The following is a 26,648-nucleotide window of genomic DNA, read 5'->3' as shown; positions in this document are numbered from 1 at the left end:
ATTATTAACGGAGTTGTGAAGCTAGCTAACAGCATAAATATTTGATTAAATTTAAATTGACTGATTTCCTTATAGGAACTGTAACTCAGTCAAATCTTAGAAAGTAGTTTTTGTTTTGTTTAGTGCATATGAATATTAGGCCCTAATCTATGGATTTCACATGACTGGGAATACAAGCATGTTGGTCAGACACCCTAATTTTTTTTTTTTTTTAACCATTCACTATCTGGTGTGACCACTTGCCTCAAGCGCGACATCTTCGCATAGAGTTGATCAGGCTGTTGATTATGGCCTGTGGAATGTTGTCACACTCCTCTTCAATGGCTGTGTGAAATTGCTGGACATTGAAAATGTATGCACTCACTATTGTAAGTCGTTCTGGATGCAATGATAATGGCGGGAACTGGAACATGCCATCGTACGCATCGATCCAGAGCATCCCAAGCATGGTCAATGGATGACATGTCCTGTGAGTATGCAGGCCATGGAATATCTAGGATCTTTTTCAACTTCCAGGAATTGTGTACAGATACTTGTGACATGGGGCCGTGCATCATCATGCTGAAACAGGTAGTGATCGCGGCAGATGAATGGCATGCCAATGGGCCTCAGGATCTCGTCACAGTATCTCTGTGCATTCAAATAGCCATCGATAAAACACAATTGTGTTAGTTGTCCTTAGCTTATGCCTGTTCATAATATAACACCACCGCCACCACGGAGCACTCTGTTCACAACGTTGACATCAGCAAACCGCTCGCCCACACGATGCCGTACACGCTGTCTGCCATCTGCCTGGTACAGTTGAAACCGGGATTCAGCCGTGAAGAGCACACTTCTCAAGCATGCCAGTGACCATCGAAGGTGAGCATTTGCCCACTGAAGTCGGTTACGACGCCGGACTGCAGTCAGGACAAGACCATGGTGAGGACAACGAGCATGCTTTCCCGAGACAGTTGAAATTCTTCAGTTGCGCAAACACACAGTTTCATCACTTGTCCGGGTGCTTGGTCTTAAGATGATCCTGCAGGTGAAGAAGACTGATTTGGAGGCCCTGGGCTGGCGTGGTTACACATGGTCTGTGGTTGTGAGGGCGGTTGGACGTACTGCCAAATTCTCAAAAACAACGTTGGGAGGCGACTTGTGGTAGAGAAATGGACATTCAATTCTCTGGCAACAGCTCTGGTGGACATTCCTGCAGTCAGCATGCCAATTGCATGCTCCCTCAACTTGAGATATGTGGCATTGTGTTGCGACACAAAACTGCACATTTTAGAGTGGCCTTTTATTGTCCCTAGCACAATATACACCTGTGTAATGATCATGCTGTTTAATCAGCTTCTTGATAATCCAGCCACCTAACAGGTGTGGCATATCTTGGCAAAGGAGAAATGCTCACTAACAGGGATTTAAATGAATTAGTGCACAACATTTGAGAGAAATAAGCTTTTTGTGCATATGGACAATTTCTGGGATCTTTTTATTTCAGCTCCTGAAAAATGGGACCAACACTTTACATGTTGCGTTTATATTTTTGTTCAGTCTATATCTATGACTAACACATTCACAGCAGTTCACGGCAGAAAACGTGTCAAGGCGACGTGAAACTTGCTCAAACAGTACAGCTAAGCAGGATGAGGTAGAAAGGCATTGCCCTGAAGTGACTAACTAATGTAATAAACTCATGTGTAAGTCCTCTATTAAAAAACACAGACACTTGTCAATTTTTACCTGTTTTAATGAACCCTGATTACAATTTAATTACAAATAAGGGATGAAAAATACAAGAGAAACAGAAGGTACGCTTCCTCAAGGCATGGAGTCTCATCTCTCAGTTTAAGTGTTAAATAACCGCTGAGAAGAGTGAAAGAAGAGAGAGAGGGAGGATAGAGGGAGAGAGATGGTCACCTTTCAAATAATACAATATCTTTTTCCTCACAGAGTCCTCCCAAAAGTGAAAAATAATATATATACACAAGACCAAAAAATATATTTCAAAACGAAGGTAATGTGATAGGATTATGTGAGCCCCTCTTTTCCATGTGTCCACAAGTACAAATACAACCAGCTTAGTTGAAGTTATAACTACTATTTTAGTTCAGATAATAGTAAGATGTAAGAGTTGTCATTGTCTGGAAAATACGTACTGAAAAATAAAACACTAAACTCATGAGGGTTTCAAATAGCCATGGAAAAGAGGTAGGCCCAGAGTACAAAATAATCAAATAGTAAATCATGTTAATAATAATAATAATGACAGTAATAATACATTTTGAAAAATAAACAGCAATGATGATATTGAGGGAAAAGTATCAACATAGTAGGAAAAAAATGAATGGTGATTTAATTTTTCTTTCTAAGCGACAATTAAGGCAGCTGTCAGTTACAATGCAAGGCGGGACAAAAGACTAGCTGGGTGGCTAAAAGCATTAGCATGCTTCTGTTTGACTAGTGCCGAACCGAATGACTGTGTTCGCATACACCCTTAAAAAGACATTCGCTTGAAAAACAAGAAAAAAAGCGGAAATTGTACGGTGTGTCCACTTTGAGACGCCGTAGCCAGTATACACTTCCTCAAAATAGTCAGAATAACTCAAGAAATATGTAATTAATTGGCGTTTTTCCAGAGAAGATCTTAGTCGCGCAATTTTAAATCTAAGTGGGTGCAGTATTTCTAAACAAAACAATTTGCGTGAAAATTAGTCGTCTCTCCTTGAATGACAACTAAGACTTTATTGAAGAATCCCTACTGTTGACCAATCACCGACGAAGGGGCATAGACTTCAGCTACTGACGTCGGTTTGCTCCCGAGAAAAAATGTAATGTGCCCGAACAGCCGAAAAAACCTTACCTAAGTCCAAAACGTAACAAAATGTTGTCATAATATATCCACAAACTCTTCTGAACGGTTTCTGCGGGGAAGCATGCGGACGCCTTAAGGCAACACCAACAGCTGCTTAAACACCCACTCACGCCACACTAGCGCTATGAACAAACTCTGGGCAAGTCTTATTTTGGCCTGGATCTTGTTGTGTTACCCAGCTGGAGGGGCCTAGCTGCAGTAGATGGCACCTGCAAAGCTTCTTCTCAGATTACGGGAAGTCCCTCTCAGAGGTTTTGTGATGTCATATCCCGCGTGGGCGATGGTGGTTTCTCTGGTTAAGCGTCTACAAAGCCAGAGAGACTAGTACGGGGATGGGAAATCATGTCGCTAGTGATGTCACAGTCCACCTTTACGCATTACACCCCTCTCAGCAGACCAGGTCTACCTCACATACGTACACACAGGTGGTGGACTGTTACTGATGCATTCTCCTAGTATAGTTCATGGTCCAAGACAAAAGGCAGGTTCAGTAGACCTCAAAAGGCTCCTAGTCCCTGTGTTCCCAGGAGCATTTGGGGTGTCAAGAAGGGGCGAGCCTGGTCGTAAAGCTGAGGTTCAGGGTCCAAGATCTAACATTTCTCCATTATTTGTTAATATACTGTCCCTTTACACCCACCACCCTTCAACCCCCAAACAGAATACTTGTTTTTACATTACAAATAGAAATGTGTTCCGATTCCTCTTGTACAAGGACCCTTTTCAATGCAGTTCCACAGTCAAGAAGGGCAAGGAGAGAAGAGGGCTCCCTCATATATGCCCAACATATAGTTACCATTACAATTCCTGATTCATATCAAATTATACTTTTTTTGTTGAAATATAACATTTGTATTTAATATATTCAAATAAAATATGTGTAGTATTGGTTTTAGTTATTCAGCATCTGTTTCTTAAATGGTATAAAAAACAAGGCAAAGTGGCAGTCAGTGTATGTGGTTTGTTCCCACACCAACTCATTTCAGTATGGTATGCTCTTGAGGCTTCTACAGAGTGTGTGTGTGTGTGTGTGTGTGTGTGGGGAGGTACCATGTGAGTTAACAGTGAGAAATGTGTTTACATGAGTGTGAGCGTCAGGGAACAACATTGTGTGTCTGTGTGTGGGAGAGTGTGAGCACATTATTTGGCAGGGGTAATTCCTTTTAAGTCACCTGTCAGTTTAAAAAAGGCACAATCTCAATTTGTCCTGTTTGTTCGTTAAAACGGGCAAACTTCAAATGTCACTAAAAAGGCTTTGTGAAGTTGCCTGTTATCACCTCGGTACTCACATTCATGGTATACTTTCTTGGGGAGGGAGGGGAAATCGATTAATTTCAGTCTCAGTTCAAGAACATTGTATATACAGAGGTACTTCTAACCCTCCGTTCACTGCAAATGCCCCACCGCATCTCCCCAAATACGGCCATTTTTTATTTTGAGGGACTCTCTATGGGAGAAACAGGAGCGACTTCAACGAGGGGAAAGGAGGAGACCTTGAAGATAATATTTCAACACCATTCCAAGCGCGGACTAACTACCTATTTTCTCGATTCTCTCTCCTTATAAGATTGTGCAAAAGTCTTGTAGGGTCCCCCCAAAAGCTGTCCATTAAGGCCTGGTTGGGTACTGCATTGTTGCCATGGTAGGTGTCAATCAACACTTGAGTGACAGGAAGGCCATAAGAGACAGGGGGGGGAGTCTCCAGTCAGCCCATCCACGTCCTCTGTAGATCTGCACGCCATTATGGTTTTTGTCCCTACGCTCAAGGCTGGGGAGAGACGATTATCAAAGAGCGTCTGGTGAAAAGGAGGGCTCACTCAGACACAAATTCAGTCTTAAGTCAGTCCCTGTCGAAGAGGTCATGATTAGACAGATGCGGACAAGGAGGTCTCTTTGTTTTGACTCCTGAGATCCCTTCCCAGTCATAAAAGGTGATGGAACAGTTGACAAGAGTTGGTACGAGGTCCCCGTCAAGACAAGCACTTCTGTAATCTCTTTTCAAGTCTGTTGAAGATAGAAGGCATTGTCATGATGTCATCCCCCCCAGTGTCAGCAATATTAAGGTTCGTCTGAGAGAGTGGGTCTGAAGGGACTCTTTCCCATCTGTTTTGATGCAACATGAAAGGCTAAGGAGCTAAGGGCGTTACTGGGAGGAGATGTTGAGGGGAGATGGAGGCACCTTAAGGCAGCATACAGGTCTATGGGATGGATCCTGGATCTGGGCCCTGAAGGGTCTTCTGTTTAGAGGGGGATATCTAATGGCCATCCTTAGTGTCTCAGTCACAGCATGTTGAGCTGTGTGTTAATGTTCAGTATTAAATCAGTTCAAAATGAGAGTAAAAAAAGCCTTCCGCACAGGCACTTGTGTATATGCGTAAGCTTGGTTATATGAGTGAGTGTGTATGTAGGTACGGGCATGAGATCGTCTCTCTTTGTGTGTGTATCCCTGCCTCAACAGGCTCCATGGTTCTCCAGAGACAGCTGGGCTGTGGCTCTCTGCAGCTCGGAGCTGGCCCTGCGCTGGGCCGGAGGAGCACCCAGACTCATGGACGGGCTTCTCCTTGACCCCTCCCCATTCTCTGACTCCCTCCTTGTCGGCTCCTCCACCACCTCCTTCTCCGCCCGCACTTTCTTATCCTCGGCCTCCTCGCGCTCGCCATCGGCCTCCATCTTCTGGTCCTCGCTCCAGCGGCGTTTGAAGCGCAGCTTGAGGGGGATACAGAGGGTGCTGCCGGGGCTGATGGGAGGGCCCTGGCCTGGCTCGCTCTTCAGGCCCAGCAGGGAGGGAGTCAGAGGGCCAATGGGAGGGGCGGCGGGGGTCTTGAATACCTCCTCATCCAGGTCGTCCGCGGCGATGGCGCCCAGGTTGGTGATGGCAGTAGGGGCGGTTCCGTTGGTGGGATGAGGGGGGGTGAAGACGTCGCCCTCGTCGTAGTCGAGCAGCTCGTCCTCCTCGCTGATGTCGGTCACCTCCACCTCCTCATCGGACTCGATGTCGGAGATAGGCTCCACCTAGACAACAATAGACAACAGAGGAGTCATTGATGAGCACATCTCTTTTTACATTAAACTGGGGTTTAGTCAGGCGAACCTTGATTCTGGTTAGTGATTGGCTCACCTTGATTTTGGGAGGGCCCACTGAGGAGGAGGAGTTAGAGAGCAGCCCTAAAGCAGCGTAGGAGGAGCCTAGGCTGGAGGAGGACCCACCGGTAGAGGAGGCAGAGCAGTCCCTCTGTTTACGCCCCAGCGGAGGCGGCTGCAGCTTGAACTTGAAGGGCGAGGGGTGCTGCTCCTCCCCTTGATGGTGGTGCAGTGAATGGGAGTGGGGCATGGGCGGGGCATGGTGGTGGGCTGTTATGGGCTTGTCAGGGGCGGCAGAGGGCCTGTGGGGCTGGGGGACCACGATGTTGGGGTAGTGGAAGAAGGCTCTGGGGCTGAGGTGGTAGTTGTAGACGCTCTGGTGGTGGGCCTGCAGGTAGCGCTTCATGTCGTCCGGGTTGAAAGAGAAGTGGGAGCCCAGCATGGGGCTGAGGGAGGGGGACGGGGTGTAGGGCAGGTGGGAGCCAGGGGTCATGGACAGGGCCGGGGACAGGGTGGACCCCAGGAGGCCCCCAGGGCCCGGCAGGGGGGACACAGGGAACGGAGACATGGGGTCACCGTGAACCCTGTGGCCGGGCGGGGGACGGCCTAGCCCGCCGGGTCCCCCGTAGGCACGAAACAGCGAGTCATGGGAGAGGCGGGGGTGGAGGAGGCCACGGAACGCCCGTTCAGGGCCCACGCCGCCACGATCTTCACCCCCCACGCCTTCCTCCAGCTCAGAATTGGTGGAGGTCCCGTCGCTGCAGTCGGAGACAGAGCCGCGGCCCATACGGCGGGCCACGCTGCTGAACACGCCCGGGCTGCGCAGGTCCTCACTGGGGGAGAGCACCTCGGACGGGGTGGAGGGGGGGAAGCGGAAGTGGCTGCCCCCGGTCGGCACGGGAGGGGCGCTCTGGGGGACTCCCCTGCCTGGAGAGAGAGAACAGGACAAGTGAGTTAGAGAATAGGAATGAAACAGAGAGAGAGGGCGAGACACAGAGAGCGAGCAGTTAGTGTGAGGCAATAGGTGACAGAAGGAGAATCAGAGCCAAAGTGAAACCAAGTCAGAAAAAGCAGGTGAGTGAGAGTAAAAGTTACTGTACACAGAATCACAGACCGGGACAGAGAGAGAAAACCCACTGCTCACACTGGCCACGTGTTACATTCCACCTTTCTGCCCTGCGATAAAAAATTGTGGCACACAAATTCTTGGCATCCTCGCTCGTGCCAAAATTAAATATTGGAAAGTCGTTCTTTTTGCCATCACAAATACGAGTCGGGTAGCTCCATTTTCCTAAAACTGCTGAGTGAGTTAACGTCGGAGAGGCATGGGTGTGTGTGACCACTATATCAAAACATGTCAAAACCCAGACCACATCACATATGGAGTATAATAAAAACTCCATGCAACAGTTATGTCACAAGGTATCAGGCTTCAAGTGTGCCCTATTTACACTGTGTGGCTGTGATTACTGCCCCAGGGCTTTAAAAAAGAAAAGAAAAGGGGGGTTAACACTTGGTATGAAGCATATAAACAAATATGCAATATGCAAACATCGCTCCACTACATAAACCTGATGGAGATGGATGAGTATTTTAAGCATTTAGTCCACGTCATTACCTGTCAGTCATTGTAGCCGTTGCCACAACAAAATGGAGCTAGTATGTGTTCGGCTCTCAGGCACATTAGGGATCTGTATTGGCGTAGCTAGTCTTTAATACATTTATACATAAATCAAATCTCCCAACGATCAGACGTCAGTAAATGCGTATGAGGACTTTATGGAAATGCTTTAAGACTTCCAAATGATGGACACTTACAACGTACTCATCTATAGTATCCTTAAAACTGTGCCAGTGATGGTCTCCGGTGGATTTCCAACCAGACTAGAGACAGAGTACTGACCAGAGCCCATGTCGATGAAGGGGTAGTTGACCAGCACCAGCTTGTTGAAGTTGAACTTGTAGGTGAACCTCTTCCCTTTGGTCTTGTGGAGGATTCTCTTGTTGTAGTAATATCTGTGGGGTCAAGGTTTACACGGTTACTCACTCTTTGTTCAATTTGCACGGTTAAATAAGGATTAAATACATTCAATGGCACACAAAGACACCGCATTATGTGGTCCTACTGAGTGTGATACACAGAACCCCCCCCAAAAGACATGCAGTATCTATTACTATGTAATTGTATTGCTATTTATCTAAGGCAAGGGTTTCCAACTCTGTTCCTAGAGAGCTACCCTCCTCCAACCACAGTTGTAACTAACCTGGTTCAGCTTATCAACCAGACAACTGGAATGGTGGGCTAGATTAGGGTTGGAGTGAAAACCTACAGGACGGTAGCTCTCCAGCAACGGGGTTGGAGAGCCCCGATCTAAGGGTATCATTATGTGCGGTAACCATGACAATACGAAACGTAATGAGCACACACACTGGAGAATAGTAGGTCTCTCTTGCAGGATATGTTTCACCTCAATGAGACAACCCTTTACAAACAATGGCCAAATGAACACGCAGGGACTCAGTCTAAGGACTTCTGTTGCACTAGGAGTGGAAGGAAGTCCTCAGCCATTGTGGCCGGTGAACCAAAGGTAGCTAGCTCTAGCTCGTTCACTGCTGAACCTCTCGCGCTGGCACAGTGAGGACTCAATGGGTGAAGGGCCTCTTCCCGATTGCAGCGGCTACCACTATGACTAGAGGGCTCCCACCTACACACGCTAAATGGCAGTAATAGTAGGAGGCTGCCTAGTGCTTACTTTGATATAGATGTGAAGTGGAGACAGGTTTGGACTGGAACGTAATGTTCACAGGCGCAGAAAGAGAGCACTCGAACACGTGGGGGAAAGGCCAGGAACACACACACACACACACACACACACACACACACACACACACACACACACACACACACACACACACACACACACACACACACACACACACACACACACACACACACACACACACACACACACACACACAGAGAGAGAGAGAGAGCTGGGAGAAACATGTGGGGACACACAAGGGCTCAAGCTTGCTCTACGGTGCTTTGAAGAACAATTGAACTCACTTCAAACAAAGCACAAAGGGCTAACGTTACTACTGCCTCTATGACACAGCTTTAAAGTACATTCTAAACACACACACACACACTTCGTAGCCCAAGCAGCCCCAATCCAATCCTAAACCCTAATGAGGAAAGAACATTGCCAGATTTCAATTACTTCAGAATTTAAAAGCTTCTTTCATTGAAGAGTTTTATGACAGAAGAAAGTAGCATAGACGTTAGGTCAGACCGGTCGAGGAGACTGGTACACCATAGAAACAAACCGACAAGGCGCAGATGGGATGGAGGAGGACTGGCAGAGAAAGCAGCTGTGACGAGTCATTGGTAGGATGAGCACTATCTGACCCACACCAACCTACGACATGAAGGTGACGCTGACAAGCCAGTGTGTGGCCAGCTCTGGCTGCTAAGTGTGTGACAGCCAGAGATATGCGTGTGGTGTGTGTGTGTGTGTGTGTGTGTGTGTGTGTGTGTGTGTGTGTGTGTGTGTAAGATTGAGTGAGCGAAAGAAAGTGAGAACAGACTGCGGACTAAATAAAAGCTCTCAGCTTCCCACGTGTGCTCTGCAGCGTGTGTTTCTAAAGACAAAGTTCTCTAAATGAGCGGTCACATTAAAACAAGGGACCTTGACGTACATCCGAGATCAACAAGTCGTGATGAACCGCGCTCCCACTTTCTCCTCCCTTTCTCTTTGAAACACAAACAGGGGGGGGGCACTCCAGAGCTCTCATTGTTCTGGCCTGTCTTAAATCAGCTAAAAACAGTCTTCTAATAACAGCTATTAGTTGAGTCCGGTGCATTAGAGCTAGGCTGGAGCAAAAGGTTAAACACACTGTAGCCCACTAAGACTACAGATTCCCCTACTTCAGGTCTGTATTTACACAGGTTTGTTACACTTAGATTAAATCTCTTTTGCAAGAGAGACCCGTTCACTTCATTTCTTCATCCTACAATACCCAGAATCCCTAAGTCGAGGCGATAGTTGCTCCCCTTTTCTTACCTAAGCGCTCTGCTCAGCTTGTCGTAGTTCATCTGCGGTTTGCACTTGCGGGCGCCCCACAGTCGGGCCACCTCTTCGGGGTCCTTGATGACAAACTCTCCGTAGTCGCCCTGCCAGGCGATGACTTCATGGTACTCCTCCTTCCGCAGCAGCTCCAGGATGAAGCACCACAGCTGAATCTGTCGCGAGCCGGGGCTCGACTCGGGCTTGTAGGCCCAGTCGGGGAAGGCAAACCCTGGGGAGGGGGGAGGAGGAGAAAGGGGGTTAGATGGAGGTGTAGTGTTCAAATGCTGGGGATGATGGAGCGGAGAACAGAGGCAACAGGGATAGGCTGGTAGTGGAGAGTCGACAAAGGGTTTGTGAGTCGTGGGTTTGATCTCCAGGTGACAGGTCACGTAGATTATTGACCAAGTCACTTTGGATAAAAAGAGTCTTACAGAGCTGTACTGGGATCAGTGTTCAAAAACAAATTTGTAAATTTGTTTGAGTTTGAAATCAAAGCTGTACAGGCCTGGTGCTTTCGTATCAGTTCCATGTTTATCGTTAATCAGAACGGCCTCGAGTATGAAGACAAAATAAAAGCTGTAACGAACATTAGACACACGTGAGAACAGGGAGCGCAAGTATTTGTTTTAGAGATGTAGGTTGTGCTTAAAGACTCAACACCACTTCAACACAAGGCCAGGCAGAGACATAACCCCCCCCACACACACACCTCATTAGGACCAGATGTGCTCTAGGAAGCAGGCCGAGAAATCGCCCTCGGAGAAACACATGGGCACAACGCAACAGATAAAACCACACTACGGTGTACATACCAGAGGTATTTATGTTATAATAGAAAACAGAAGGACATCATATCTAGAATACTAGAGTAAACACTGAGATAAGAGCACAAACAGCAATACCGACAACTGGTACCCTATTGCCCCATTGAACCACCTGTTGAGCCAAAGTCCACAATTGTCACTATAAACCTTCATTCCAGGTCAAATGCTGCTGCACCAGAGGGACTTCAACGCCCATTGTCACTAAAAAAAACTCTTTGTATGAAGGAAGGAAGATTGGATTTAGCGAGTGGCCCAGTTAAAAGCCTATGACACGTGACTCACACAAAGTAATAGGATAGGGATAACAGGCTAAACCATTCAACTACTTCAATTGTCTCGTCTGAATTGAACAAAACAGTGAATGGTTCTGATGGCTATCCGACGCTTCACAGCTCCTAAAGCATAAGCGTATCATTCCAAAAACGTCGACAAGAGCGGCCAAATCAATGGCGCCACTTTAGCGCCTGTGCCACTTGGGCAGATGCTGGGAAGCTGGTGTCAAAGCACATGTAAAGCCCCGGCAGGAGCAGATCAAATGAGAGCGAGTGAGCAAATTGAACAAACAAACACACACACACACGTTCAGAAAAGGTAAAGTGGGTGCATGCGTGGGAGCAGAGTGCTCACACATACAAATAGCAGCATTGCCCACTGAGCGTGCGTCAGTGCTGACTCATGGCCTCTTCTTGTTTGTCATTCAGCTTTCACATGGAGCGCGCCTTTCCCCTCCGCGCTGCCATGCCTTTCTTTCCCTCGCTCCCTCTGACACCATTGCTTAGCAACAGGACATTTTAGCTCTATAAATAAAAACACCAGAAACACACCGAACATAAAACTGTAATTCAATTATAAAGGTATCTAAAGTTCAGAAAGTGTTTGGGGGGGGGGGGGGGGGGGGTGACAAAGAGGTAAAATAATAAATGAGCGAGGGAGGACAGAGAGAAGGAGGCATCACAGGAAAAGAGAACAACTTGTCATCTGTGGTTTCACTGATGAAAGGTCGCGGTTCTGCTCTGCTGTCCCTTAGCCGACACAGACATTCACTGTAGTGTCCGTCACATACAGCAAATCTCTTAACTCAAATCACTGACACTCACAACGCTGCTCCTCTCTAGACAGATGCGCGCACACACACACACAGCATAACAGCCATTACAAGCCCGTCTTCTGCTCTGCTGTGCTCACTACCAGTGGTCCTGGTGGGACTGCTGGTGATCCTGCGGGTGACAGTAACTACGATAGGAATTACACACGGATAAACACGATCATGGTTACGCGCCATAATAACACACATCAATTCCCATGTGTGGTGGGCTGATACCTGGGACAGTCATGTAGCGGGGCCATAATGATCCAACGAACATCAAGTGTATGAGGTCAGTTAGAAGACAGAGTTGTCCAACCCTTTTCCTGGGTCTCGCAGGGAAATAACTGAAGGAGTAGGGACAAAAAAAGTGAATTTTTAGGGCTACCACAAGAGTGTGTGACCATTATTTGAGGCACCTGAATTTCCCTTCCAACAGAAATATAGGATCTCTAAACGAGAACCATTTTCATACGAGGATTTCAATACGGCTACTCGATGTTAGCGGCCCTATGACGTCATGTGTTTATAATAGTAGCTTTAAATAACAGATAGACATCGCGTGCATTGTCCTGAACGCCTGCTGGTCTGAGACCAGGGGCTCCATCGCCTCTTTTTCACCATGTTCCCTCCATCAATTCCCCCCCTTTTCCCTCCCTTCCTCCTATTCTTTGCTGGCTCTATATTTAGCTGGAGGAAAAGGTCAGCCTCCGTCTGCTAGTGACGGCTGCCTGGACACAGAGATAGGTAGGAGGGGGCACGGACTTGTTCTCCGAGTGAGTAGTCCATCACCACTGGTCTACCCTCCATTGAATTTCAACGGGGACATGCCACGGTGCATTGAGAGGGTGAACACACACAAATAAAAAAAACAAGGTAAGCGCTAAAACTTCTTGTAGCTAAAAAGGTAGATGCTAACATTGACTCATGCTAGCCTGAGGGCTAATAGCTCCCTATCCTAGACATGGCCATCAACACCAACTCATGGAAGGTTGCTAGATCGAATCCGAGCTGACAAGGTAAAAATCTGTCGTTCTGCCCCTGAACAAGGCAGTTAACCCACTGTTCCTAGGCCGTCATTGTAAATAGAATTTGTTCTTAAACTGACTTGCCTAGTTAAATAAAATAGAAAATGTCAGAGTACAGGGGGAAGGATTAATAGTGAGACAAGGAGGGGCAACTTAAAAACCCAGGAAGAAGACAGAAGAAAACAGATCAAGGTGTAGAAGGGGCTACGGACCCGGGTAGGAAAAACACCCTGATGTAGATCAAAGAGGCCAGTCAGAGCTGCAGGTGCACCACATGAACTTTCACCCCTCTCCCGATTCTAGAAAGCAACTGTTTACATAAGAGAGAGAGAGTGGTAAAGGGAAGGAAACATGAAAAACTAAAATCAGCACAGAGTCCTGTGAAAGAGACCAGAAGAGAGATCGGAAAATTTGTCTCTGACTGTTAACTACATTATATAAAAAAAAAAATGTAAACGGTGTATTAGGCTGTGTGGCCTTTCCAAAGATATAAGGCGCAAAGGGAATAAGCTATACATTGGTTGTGTGTTCTGTGTGTGATTGGCCCCCTATGCACTAAACTGGGATGTTTATGCATCCAGCAGCCACCATGCAGGTGCACCAGACCCCGAGCAATGTAGCAGCCCAAAAAAAAGACAGGGCTGTATGGTGTTGTCATGGCAGTACCTTCACAAAGACGCGACTCCACCACACGGCAGACCCTCGATATGTTACCTTCATCTTTACATCAACAATTGCCAATGTCAACGCCACCGAGATGAAAGCAAGTTAGAACATGACGGTGGTTGGACAGTCGTAGGGGCTGGACTGCGACGGTGTAATGGATCCCGAGGTGCGCCGGCCAACTCGGCCCAGACAGAAACCAGACGCGTCTTGGGGAGTTCCGCGCAGTGCAAGCTGTGATTAAAAATCAGCCTTAGATGGTTAGACAGGGCGCGTGTTTGCGCCAATTTTCCTGCTATGTGAGGACTGTCGAGTATGAGTGCAGGCCTTGTCCCGTGCAGAGCGGACACAGAGCCAGTGTTTATGAGCACGCCTGTGCAGGCCCTGATCAGTCTCCACGCTCAGCAATAGATCCCTGGGACAGACGTCCTAAATACTAGTCTTGGAAACCTGAGGTTAGGAAATGGAGTTGATCTCCATAATAAACTTGATTTGTGTGTATATTATTAGCAACTAATACAACACTCATAATTCACTATAAAGTATTTGTTATAACCTTTGGTAAACCTCAACCAATTTGAAGACTTGAGTAGGAATTGCTTGACCGGGCTTGACCCTTAACACTAGAAACGCTAAAGCAGTCATTTGGACTTCATGAATTAAAAAAAATGTATTACTCTGACATTTGTAAAGTCATGCCCCCTTCCATCCTTTAATTTTCCTAAATAAGTCTATATAACACACTGTTATATATATATATATATATATTGTTAGAATCTTAATATCACAAACAGAACTGGAGTTACAACCAGTTTTAGGATGGCATGTCCTTTTTTGAATGGTTTTCCCGTTGCCCCTTCCCCTGGAAGTTGAAGACGCCGTGCCAAGTCGATAATCACCCTGATAATTGCCTCGAAAGGGAACCAAAACTTAAATTTCACACGTAACAGATTAAATAAATGAAGTAAAGTATGATGGGTGAGAAAGGGGGAGAATAGGTGAGTTGAAGAGCGAGGAGAAGCGAACCATGTAACTATGTAATCACTCATTGTGAATGAAGAACAGGGCGGGCCATTCTATTGTATTGACCTATTCCAATTATAATCTCTAAAATGGTATGTACACTATATCAGTCCAATGAATCTAAGCAGTTTTATCAGTATTCTCGGAGTACACAGTGAGAGCCTGCGTCATTTACAATGGCAAGAAGACTAAGACAAATGGATGCAGATGCTCAGTTAGAGGTGCTACAAAATCGAAATGAAAATGCTCAGAGAGGGGGGAAGAAATGAATCATGACATCTCTGATAATCATTCTTCTGATTCTGAGCTTCTGATTCTGTGCACACTGAGCAGCAGGCCTCACATTTCCCGGCAGCGTCGCCCGACATCGCCGTGGATGCAACCTTGTGTGGCCGTAATTCCCCCTAAAAAAATGCCATGTCTTGTGGCCAAATTGGCCATTATGCCCTTGGCCTGAATATAATAATTATAATTCCCATCTCCTGGCTGCCAATCCTTGTGCCCCGAAGCTACCTCTCACGTACATTGCGCTCTCAGGTATCTCAATTCGTATAAGGCAATGCCCTGAGAAGGAAACGTCATTGTGTCCTTCTCAGGCCTCGCAGCTCTGAAGTACAAGACAGACACATTGGGATGCAACAGCGCGCGTCCTTCCTATCGAATTCCCGAGGTGCACATTGATGTTAGAAGAACTGTCCACATTTACTTTTACTCAGCCAACAAGATGAGTAACGAACAGCAAAAGCACTAGCCTACGTCAATCTACTGTCCCCCATAGTACAAAAGTTTAGTTAGCCTACCTATTCTATTGGTCAGCTTGTCATTACGTGACAAAAATAAAGATTCCAAACAGACTATGGGTCCATTGCGGGACAATAGATCCCAAATTCATACAACCTCTGTACATCAAACAAACTTTCAAAACCAATGACTCTGATGTAACAGATCAGAAAGTTTAGTTTAAATGTTGATAAACGATTACTTCTTCACATTATAAGCACAGCAATGCGCACGCGGCAGTAGGCTACACACGCAAATGTTCCAAAATGCAATTAGCGAGAAAACACGGTTCTCAAAAAGCCCACCGCTAATGCGAGCGGTTTCATGTGACAGAGACAAAAATATCCTTTAGACATTTAGGAAGAGGGAAGACCTAAGGATGTAACAACGAGCACGTGTTGCTAATATGACTAGGATTGACCATGGCTGCTGGACAACAAAATAAAGTTATTTGAAAACCAATAGAACGTGAGAGAAATAGCCTACTGGCTTCAATGGCACATGAGGAAGTGTTTCTAAAATAATTCCCTTGACATGCCTATGTTTGGAATTTGGCTAATCTACTTTGAAACAAGGTAAGACATGCCTCACGAAATGACAAAAAAAACACCCAGGTTGTAAACAATTACATTTACGGTTAAATAGTTTCAGAATGTTTTCTGCCTCCGCTCATAGGTGTGTGATTTTGTTCGCAACAGGCACTGGCCCTTCTCTCCTAACAAAGAGTGGCCAGTAGGCATTTGCAGGGGGCTGCTGCTGCTACTGCTGCTACTACAAACCCTACCCACCAAATAATTTCGGGCCACACCCCTGGGCCTATGTCATCAGAATCATTCCTTTAGAAGTTAACTGCCATTAAGCATATATATATATATATATAAAATGAAAAGTCTGACTACATTTTCTGGCGCCTCCCTCATGTCAGCATCGGTGTGGACATGTGAGGCTGTAGCCATTATGCATTTATCACCTACACTTTTGACAGGCAAATGATTTATCTACATATGTTTTTTTAAACAGATTAGCTAGTGTTTTTAAAATATATTTAAATTGGCTATTTTGGTTAAAGGCCTTGGTGCCCTGGCAGATGGCCTTGGTGCCAGATTGGGCACCTCTTGAAGGCCAAATAGCCTTGCCCCTAAAATCTCAAAATTCCAGACCTGCCAAGCAGGTGCCCCCGCCACCACCAAAATGAAACGCCACCACCAGCTTTCGTTGTTTATGTGGCATGCTCCAACTGATGCTATTGCGTGAAGATGCTTTACTTGGCTGACAAGCTGACAATAATGGACTTTTTTTTGACTGCTGTCATAATGGACACATTCATTATGATGCCATTATTGCTTTTGTGCTGATTTTCAGTATTTATCAAGCACACTTGGCGCTTATAATGATGTTTAGGCTAAATGAGGTTGTAATCATTTGACCACATGTCAAATAGCACATTTCTTGGTGGCTGTTATTATATTTTTTATAACAAGAAGCTCTTATCGCATTCCAACACATATGCTTTCTGTTTCATAGTTGTAACAATGTATTTTACACTTTATTTGTGCAAAGCTGTCATCAAGGCAAAGGGTGTCTACTTTGAAGAATCTCAAATCTATTTTGATTTGTTTAACACTTTTTTGGTTACTACATGATTCCATATGTGTTATTTAATAGTTTTGATGTCTTCACTATTATTCAACAATGTAGAAAATAGTAAAAAAAAAAAAAAAAACTTGAATGAGTCGGTGTGTCCAAACTTCTGACTGGTACTGTATATATTTATAAACTGGGTGGTTCGAGCCCTGAATGCTGATTGGCTGACAGCCGTGGTATACCACAGGTATGACAAAATATTTATTTTTACTGCTCTAATTACGTTGGTAACCATTTTATAATAGCAATAAGGCACTCCGCGATGCGTCGTGCGTAAGAACAGCCCTTAGCCATGGTATATTGGCCATATACCACACCCACCCGTGCCTTATTGTTTAAAGATATATAGCCTACAGTAACATACTAATGAAAATGCTATTGTGTTATTTGAAAAATATATATACATTCCAATATTACCAAAGAACTTTAGAAACACAGGCAAATTATTATTTTTGCGATAGCATATATGAAATGTATTAATTACACTGTTAGAATGTTGTAAGTCAGAATGACTGCTCATTAATTTGAACGGGGGGGGTGGTCCCTCAAGGGCCAGCGGTTCTAGTGTTAAGAGGATGGTAGAATAGCAAAAAAAATCCACTTGAGAGGTATTTGCACATCCTTAATCTAAGCTTTATCATCCCATCGACCGTTAAGACCGCTGTGAACCATGTGACTGAGTAGAGAGTAGAGGCAGTGACCTGAAGAAAACCTGGAAGTGATCAGAGGGAACATGGAGGGGTCGGCTGGGTGAGCCGGGCTTAGCGCAGGCTTTCCCCTCCATGCTCTGGGATAGTACTAACAGGGTAATGTGCAAGACCCCTGGACAAAATCAGGTCATGTCCAAGTGAGAGGACGACCATGTGTTGTCTAAATCCCCACTACTCCAGAGAGTAACTCTGCTTACAGAAAGTGGGGCATGCTGTTGAAAGAAGTCAGCTCTGATTGGCTTTTTCCTCATAGACAAGCATCCTTGCTGTGACTTGGAAATGAGTCTATCCAGAGGGCAGTGGTCTGAAAGTGGGTTCTGACTGGTCAGTCCAGACAGCCTCCCAGTGGGGTGGACCCAGATTGGTCCGTTCGCACAGCTGGTCCTTTCAGCCCCCTGTGGGTGACAGACAGAGTCAGTCGTCTGGGCCCAAGTCACTGGTGGTGGTACAGGGGCCTGGCTTCTGGTGCAGGATATTTGGTGGCAGACTAGGGATCACAAGCACTCCATGGGGAGAAATGCAAGTAAGTTCCACTGTCTTAACTCTTCACACATCTCAGTCTGTTATATCTTATCCCCTGCTCCCCTGTTATTTGTCCTATAATTTGAGGCACACAGTTTATCTCCTGTCTGTCTTCAGATTCTTATTCTGGATCATTCTGCGAAGGAGGAAGATGCAAGGGGGGGGGGCACTAAAGTCTTCTTCTGAACTCAGGGAGATCCAGGCATAGCAGTGGGAAGTAGGGGTGCTGAGGATGCTGCACCCCCTGAAAAAAGAAAATCGGAATAAAAAAGTTATATTTTGTTTTTGTTTAGAAAGAACTCCCAAAAGTAGCGCACTGGGCCTTTAATTCCTGTATTAGCGGACCTATATAGCCGTCTGTAGGGCGGGCAAAGTTTTTTTTCTTGCACCCCCCTCCCAAAGTCTGAAACAAAAAAAAGCAGCACCCCCACCCCAAACATATTCCTGCGGCTATGCATCCAGGCAGCACAGATTAGAGGTCTGGCCTGTGCTCTGTTGGAGGCAGACAGGACTTTGGCCTCTGTAGACAGCAGCAGTGTCTGGCTTCGTCTAAGCCAATTCTGTCTCTTCGATTCGTCAGACGGCACACGCTACAAACTTCACTCAAAGACGTATGAAATCTCAGGTTTGTGAGTTCGCAAAAACACCAAGACTTGCAGCATGATGGGAGAGATTCTGGAAAAGTAACAGCAAACAGAGCAGGAGAAAGTGAGGGGGAGTGAGAAAGGTGACACGGAAGAGAGGACAAAGAGCTAACATTGAGACATTCAGAAAGTCGGTGAGAGAAAGATCAAGATGTAGGCCTAGACAGAGCAGGAGATCAAGGAAATGCAAGCGATAAAAAAATAAGTGGTCAGGATGGGTTAACGCAGTGGAAAGGGGGCTGGAAATGGGAGGAAGAATCAGAGAAACGGATAGATTGCCCAGTTTACAAAGTTCTGTGTTGAGGTTAGGTCTCCAGACAGTCTTTACTTTCATTTCTCTCCACAACCACAGACAGCGGCTGACGACAACTTGGTGGCTCCAGCTGTGAGATTAGCGCACAGTCGACATCAGGGCTCCCTCCCCTAACCGACGGCTGTCACCACAGCCCAGAATAAACCACCAAACCAAGGGAACGAGATAAATCAGTCAGAACTGAAGCTGCCAATCTCTTCACTGACGGCTAATGCATCTTTAAATGTTCCATCTTTCCACAGAGACAAAAAGTCTTCATAGTCATTAGTGATAGTAGAGTCATGGGGGCAGTACACTGTGCTTCCACTCAAAGTCCTCTACTTTGAGACCTCTCATGAACCTGTCATGAACTAGCTTCAAATTGACTTGATACTAATACCCAACAGATTAGGTTATATGGAAGCATTTTGCTGTCATTTATTTGCTGTGATCAATATCAGGGCATCATTAATGATGTTTACACAAATCGGTCTCAGGCAGCCTGCATATAGGGGTAACTGTATTGTTATCACGTTGTAAAGTCCATGTTTCAGCAGAAACAAACTCAATGGCACCAAAGCCCGGCCGTCCCGTCTACAGTCAGCTGTCAATATCAGGGCATCATTAATGATGTTTACACAGATTGGTCTCAGGCAGCCTGCATACAGGCTTACTGTAATGTGAAACGTCGTCACGTTGTAGAGTCCATGTTTCAGCAGAAACAAACTCAATGGCACCAAAGTCCAGCCGTCCTGCCTTCAGTAAGCTGTTCGTTCCACCTCCCCTCAAATAAGTATTTTAATCTCACAAAGGTCTTCATCCATAACCGCCGGTTACACGGTCATTGTGCCAGCCCTAAATGTAGGCTGTACGCAAATCATAAACTTCAGGAAAGCTACATTGTTTATTTTAGTGGGGCATGCAACACATATACTCGTTTGTGATTGATGATAGGATGTATGCAAAAACACTAGGCCTGAGGTGGCCATTTTAACCATCTCAGTGTTCACATTTTCCTAATTCGGTTAAACCCAAGTCCTATTGCATTAGCACTGGATCCTCCTCAGACTAAATTGGGTGCGTAAAAATATAAGAGGGAATCAATGTGGCGTCACCACAAAGATGGCAACCAACATCAGCACTAGCGTGAGAATTGAGAGTGTGCTGCGTGTGTCTGTGTAGTGGGTCTGTGTATGTAATGCAACACAGACGTCAGCATTTTAACTGGTATGTGGGGGGTCCGGCCCCCGCAATAAACTGTTGGGTGAGTGTGTGTGTGTGTGTGTGTGTGTGTGTGTGTGTGTGTGTGTGTGTTCAGCATAGAACACATAAATACAGAGTAAATCTTCATTACCCTGAGTCTAGCTCTTGTAAGTACAATCGGTCTGATAGAAGTTACATAACTGATCTTAAAAAATAAATTTCTTATTTTTTTTTATACGGGCCTTGGTGATGTTCTGGGGGGGTTCTCAGTCGAGTCAGGGAAAATAACAAATGTGCCGCTTACTTAACTCTGAGCTGTGGTCTCCGGCTGTAAAGCTTACCAACTGGAGAGAAGACAGACATACTGAAGGAGTTTTAAACCTCCCCTGATAAGATGGAACCATTTGATGACTAACAGGAACAAGGCTGAGATTCCCTTCTGTTCTGTCACAGCCTGTAAACGGCTTCCCCTTCAGCTTCCTCCTTCACACCTCACCTGCTCAGATCTTGCTCTGGTGAAGAATCGGGTGCAAGTTGTCACGTGTGTGTGTGAAGTAGCGTGAGAAAGGAGGGGTCCACATCGCAGCGTTCTCACCAGTTCAGCCTTCACACACGCCCATGTTCAAGGAGATGCACTTCAGAATATCACAGAGTACACCACTAACACAAACATTAGTTTGAAGTAAAACACACTACCACACACTCGTGTGGAAAAGCCAAAGCCGCAGGGATTCCGAGCGAGTTCTGACAGACACAGGCGAGACAAAACCTCAGGGTTCCCACCAAACCCAGGGCTGGAGCAGACAAAACACCCAGGCTGCTCCCCCCCGTCCACAAGCCACAGGACAGAGCAACCTGCACTTTTGACAGCTTGGCTAAACACTGGGACACAGATGGCCATGGGTGAATGACGTGATGTGTTAATATTTTGTCCAAACAGTACCTTCGCATTAAAAACATTTTACTACAAAACTGTATGTACAGATCTGTTAAACACCAAATATTATACTTTGTAACTGATATTTGTCAGACATTTTGGTCCCTTTGACACAGTGACTAACACAACCGTACCATCTGATTAAGTGAAGCCCAAAGGCATTGATGGGAACAATCCAGCTCAGAAGAGAAAAGTTAGCATATCTATGCTAAATATTAAATTCTATATTTTAGATTAGGGGTTTGGTAATGATTTTGAAGATTTTAATAACCTTCTACATAATCTGTCCTTAAACCTTGTGTCATAGTACAGGACAAAGTTGATCTTTCACTGATAAGGCCTGTTTCATTTAGGCTAGACTTAAACCTTCAGAATGTCAGTTGAAGACCAAATGGCTAGATTTGAAAGCAACAAAAAAAAACAGTCTGTTCAACCGATTTCAAATGGGAGAGAAAAGCACAAAACGTAAGCATAAGAATTCATGTCATTCTAGAAAGATATGCTTATCTTCGAGAGTAAAATGGACCCAAGTTGACTAAAATTGGTTTGGTCACATCAAGCTCCTTCTCGGAGTTTGTAAAGAAGGCGGAAACCTCTGCATCCTGTCAGGTGTTCACAGATAGAGGCCCTAACATGTTATCTGCTCAGCGGCCCGACTATTTTTTGGTTCCACTTGGGCTACCCTGGCGTTTCATCTACACTGCAGGAGGCTTTCAAGCATGGAGCCGGGTGGGGGAGCAACCCTACTGTAGTAGTACAAATAGTCTACTGTATTCAGTGGGTAATGAACTATGGCGCGTGCCTTTGTTTTACCAGTATTACCTGGTCCTGGTGTGTTTTCTTTTCCTCACGGTAGAGGTAATAACCAAAGCACATTTCGGAAAAAAATCTCTTCCCGTCATCATGGGTCAGAGTACGGAGTTCACTTGCGATGGTGCAGGTTGCCAATCTGACGACACCATCATAACCTGCTTATTAAGGGTTTTCAATAACATTGATCCATTACTTGATCAGCTAGGCCTAGTCAACATGTTGGGGATATGCTGTTGAGAAAGCCTCTCTTTTATAGCCTAGGCCAATTTCAATCAACTATGCTTACTAATTTGCTTTCCTGACAGTCATGTTGTTTAAATGCAGACAGGAACAATGTTGAATATTCCCACTGACAAACATGAGCACCCCCAGCAGTCACTTGCAGTGGCCTGTGCAGGCTAATTGCTCGTGTATGGGTCCTTTCACTTCGTACACTGGGGAAGACAACAAAAAGTGCCCGGCTACAGCTGTGACGTCGCACATGTGGCGGATTGTTGATATAATGAGTAACACAAGTGGAAAATTAGGAGCTAGCAGCCCAGACTGCTCACATCCTGGTAGGATGCGAGTGGAGTGTGACCCATAGAACTGGAATCCCAGTGCCGTTGACAGATGCCAAGGCACCTTTGAGCTGTTTCACCTGGGCCAGAGTCAGCCGGGAGCGTGCAATGTTCAGAATGGAACAGACAGATGTACTATAGGCCTATACATTGGACTTCAGTCTTTGAGAGCCATGTAGGCCTACGTGACATTCTATAATCTACAACATAAATATGTGCCTGAATACCATTGCCTATTGAGAAACAAATTCATGCTAATGATATTTTCCTGGAATGTTGGCATCAGTCTACATTACAATACTAATGAAGAGTAGCATAAAGTAACTCCCATACAGCATAATGATCCAGTTATTAGACAACGGAGTTGCTACACAAAGATGTGGGAGGACAGCGGCTTAGCCTACAAGATGGATTCCCGAGATGTGAAGCATTCAGGAACAAATTGAACCAATGAGTGCAGATGAGTGAACGCCATGAAACTACTTAGTAACAGTAAATCTGCCCTGGGGGTGTACAACTGCTCCTCCCACAATCTCTCTTTTCAGAGGAGTAAGAGATACCTGGATTCCTGCATGTTAGAGGATCCTGGGTGGGGTGCTGACTGAAGGCCCAAGGCCACAATACCATTTGGTGTATGAAAACAAAATCCCCATTTTACATTGACCCTTCAGCTTCCCAGTTCCCACATCCCGAATGTAGGATACCTCGCAACCGGTGTCCATACTCCTCAAAATATAGTGTAATATTTGCACTGTGACAGGATGTGTGTTTGTGTTGTGGCAAATATAAAGCAATATTTCCTAGAATTCCAAATAGGCCTAATTTAAATATCACCATTTTCTGGTTCATTAGACGTTACAGGACAACTCAGAAATGTAGGCGTTCTATTTATGGGAAAATAGTGTGTGATCAAGCATAAATGTTTTCTGTGAGTGTGAGACAAATTGTAAGCCATGTCCCAAGTGAGAGGTGTAGCTCAAATGAGGTGGGGGAAAAGGTACATCTACAGAGCAGATATTTCTAGCCAGCCAACTCATATGGAAAACATTCCCATACTCTAAATAAGTTATTTCATGTGTGGGTGTACCCGAGACCGGGGGGAGGGGAATGGAATAATCTGCTAATGGTTTAATGCATGTGAACATGATTTCACTGGCAATGCACTTCTTTTTATTCATCCAGAGAGGGAATCGATCTTGCCAACTAGACCTACTCAGTGTGATTGCGGAACGCAATTCCGGGTCGTTCTTTATACTTCTATTGGTCCATTTTTAAGCTAGGACTCCAGAAAGCAGGCGGGAGACACCAGTACAGTAGGTGGTGTTAATGCACCATAACGTTGGATGCCAACCGTCGATAAACCCCACAGAAGAAGAAGAGACGAAACAGGCAGGGGCGACACCAGTAGCTAGCTAGGACACCGGTAGACAGTGTCCTTCTCCGAGCACTGATTTTCCATAGTTCTGTTAACATTACAGCGAGGGCAGGTGCTGGCAGCAAGTACTAACGTTACTAAGGACACCGGTAACTAGTTACTAGGACACCCCCCTCCTATAAAAGTTGTGCCCGAGTTGGGGCGGCAGGTAGCCTAGTGGTTAGAGCATTGGGCCAGTAACCGAAAGGTTGCTATTTCGAATCCCTGAGCGGACAATGTAAATATCTGTCATTCTGCCCCTGAACAAGGCAGTTAGGCTGTTCCTAGGCCGTCATTGTAAATAAGAAATTGTTATTAACTGACTTGCCTAGATAAATAAAGACAATAAAAAAAAAAAAAATGAATTCAACCTCATTCGTTATATCCAGCACCATATCAGTGTCTACTACATATGTGAAAATTGCACGTTTATATGATGTTGTTTAAAAAGATAAAGATCCTAAAAAAATGTTTCTCTGACATCACAGGGTAGGATTAAAAGTTAAGAAAAAAGGTGATTTTCAAAACCTGCAACGTTTCTAGTCAGATGGTGGGTATTCTTTTTCCCACGTCATCGCGAATCTGTGTTTCACTTTTGATGTAATCGGCCAGAACTTTTTTTTTTTTTTTTTTACATTATATGCGTTTCTACAAAACGTAGAAATGTGCCGTTCACACATTATGTAGACATTCATTTTGTGCTGGAAATAATTAAATGACGTTGAAAAGCGGTGGTTACATGTCGAATGAGAGTCCTGGCATGCCCAACTAGCAACCCTGGTAAATAGTTAAGTAATGGATAACGAAACAAATAAACAAACTGTTTATCAACAGGTCTGTGCCCGTTAGCAAGCGTAAGCAAGGTTACGTTAGCTAACACTAAATGTTACTCGCCAGGAATGTCCATTTTGGGGGAATTGGTTAGCTAGCTAGTCAAATGTGGAAGTTCGAAAGTTGGTTAGCTAGCTAACTAGCTGGAATAATAGCCAAGTAAACTTAGCTATCAGACACCGATACAGTAAGATGTTTGCTAACCAATAGACAGTGATGTGAGCAAATGGTTTTGCGTGGTTATTTTACAAACTTTCCACGACGAGTTAGCTAGCTCTGCTTGGACTCGAGTAGGAAATTGCGGCAATCAGCTAGCTAATTAGCCTAGCGCCCTAGCCTGTCTGGGTTTTCAACGTCTCATTACGCAGAGTTCTTAAATCAGCAGTTATTTACGATAACCATTGGTCATTGCTATCACACAAGGGTACATAATTACAAGTTGATCATTTTTGCCATTCCCAAATTATCCAGTTGTGATTGTGTTGTTACGTGAAACAATAACAACCGCCAGTCGAGCGCCATAAAGTATTAAGCACTTCCAGTGGACAACAACAGGAACACAGAGTTCCATTCGGACAATAGTTGGTCCGCGAACATTATCGTAACTTACCCGTGTCCCCCGGGGTTTTCATGGTGACTCTGGTCAGTTTCCCGTTTGGTTGTTAGTTAGCGTGGTATTGGACACCCAGCCTTCGTTGTTCTTGACAAATTAAAATCGAAAAATTCCTCGCTGGCTTGAAAACTTTTCCGTTTCTAAGCTTAGCCTGAACCCCTCTGTTCTCATGCGCTCTAACCCCCAGCCCCCCTACTGTTCCCTAGTTACTTTTGAGATCCTAACTTTATTTTGTATTTTCTTTTTCACAAACCGTAGAGACGAATGTTGCTCTAGCTTTGTATAAACCCACTCGTCAGCACTGAATGGCGTTGAACTTTGAGTCCGTCGTGCTGATAGTGAGGGAATGCCTTGTAACACTGTTATAATTCTTTAGCTAATCAGTTTAGCCGCATTAAAATGTTGCATGGTCGAATCTTCCACATCGTCATTCCAGTAGTCAAAACATCGCATGAAAAACTTTCAATCTGAGTATGGAACCACGTTTTTTTCTCTTTCTACAGACTTTTATTTTTCCACTCACTCCGTATTCTCAACCCCCAGCCCCCCTTCCTCTCTAGGGGTGTCGTGTTTCGCTCTCCCTACCACACGGGGCCGCCCACGCGGACCTGGGAAGGAGCTTACGCCTACTTGCCATTCGCCTGGTTGGCGTCACTACACCACACGGCGTTGCTGTGGAGACCCACCGCCGCCGGTAATGTTGATGTATCCCGTTTTGCGGCGAATATGTAACCGCATCAAATCATAATCAGTGACTATTTGATAGTCTGCCCACTTAGTTTACTGCAGGGTTGCCAGGTCTAGCTAAAATGTGTAGGCCAATGACTACTCAAAACATGCCAACCAAGGCCTAAAAACTAGCCAAAATGTTTCGCAGCAAGAGAGGAGCTGCAAATTTAGCCAATAAAATATTGTCCCATAAAGTTATCGAGCGAATTATTAAGGGATCTCGATTTAACTTCTAACGACCTAAGAAGCAAAATACGTTTTTTCATAAAAATACGAATTATTGCGAGCTAATGTGACTAATAAAGGAATTTGAATTTGTCGCA

At 45.2% G+C, this 26,648-nt stretch overlaps 1 protein-coding gene across 1 annotated transcript; it reads right to left on the bottom strand.

The window, feature by feature from the left end:
• Positions 1 to 1,720: 1,720 nt before the first annotated feature.
• Positions 1,721 to 26,165, bottom strand: LOC120022856 (ETS domain-containing transcription factor ERF-like). Its single transcript, XM_038966895.1, has 5 exons — positions 25,594 to 26,165; positions 10,006 to 10,240; positions 7,845 to 7,957; positions 5,979 to 6,868; positions 1,721 to 5,872 (listed from the first exon to the last, which is right to left on the bottom strand). Exons 1-5 carry the CDS (start codon positions 25,613 to 25,615, stop codon positions 5,312 to 5,314), a joined length of 1,821 nt encoding a protein of 606 aa, XP_038822823.1. The 5' UTR covers positions 25,616 to 26,165; the 3' UTR covers positions 1,721 to 5,311.
• Positions 26,166 to 26,648: the final 483 nt, after the last annotated feature.

Source organism: Salvelinus namaycush, chromosome 27 (genome assembly GCF_016432855.1).
Source record: "Salvelinus namaycush isolate Seneca chromosome 27, SaNama_1.0, whole genome shotgun sequence".
Lineage (NCBI taxonomy): Eukaryota > Metazoa > Chordata > Actinopteri > Salmoniformes > Salmonidae > Salvelinus > Salvelinus namaycush.
The sequence above is the reverse complement of the archived record's forward strand: the minus strand, read 5'-3'. Positions and strand labels throughout refer to the sequence as shown.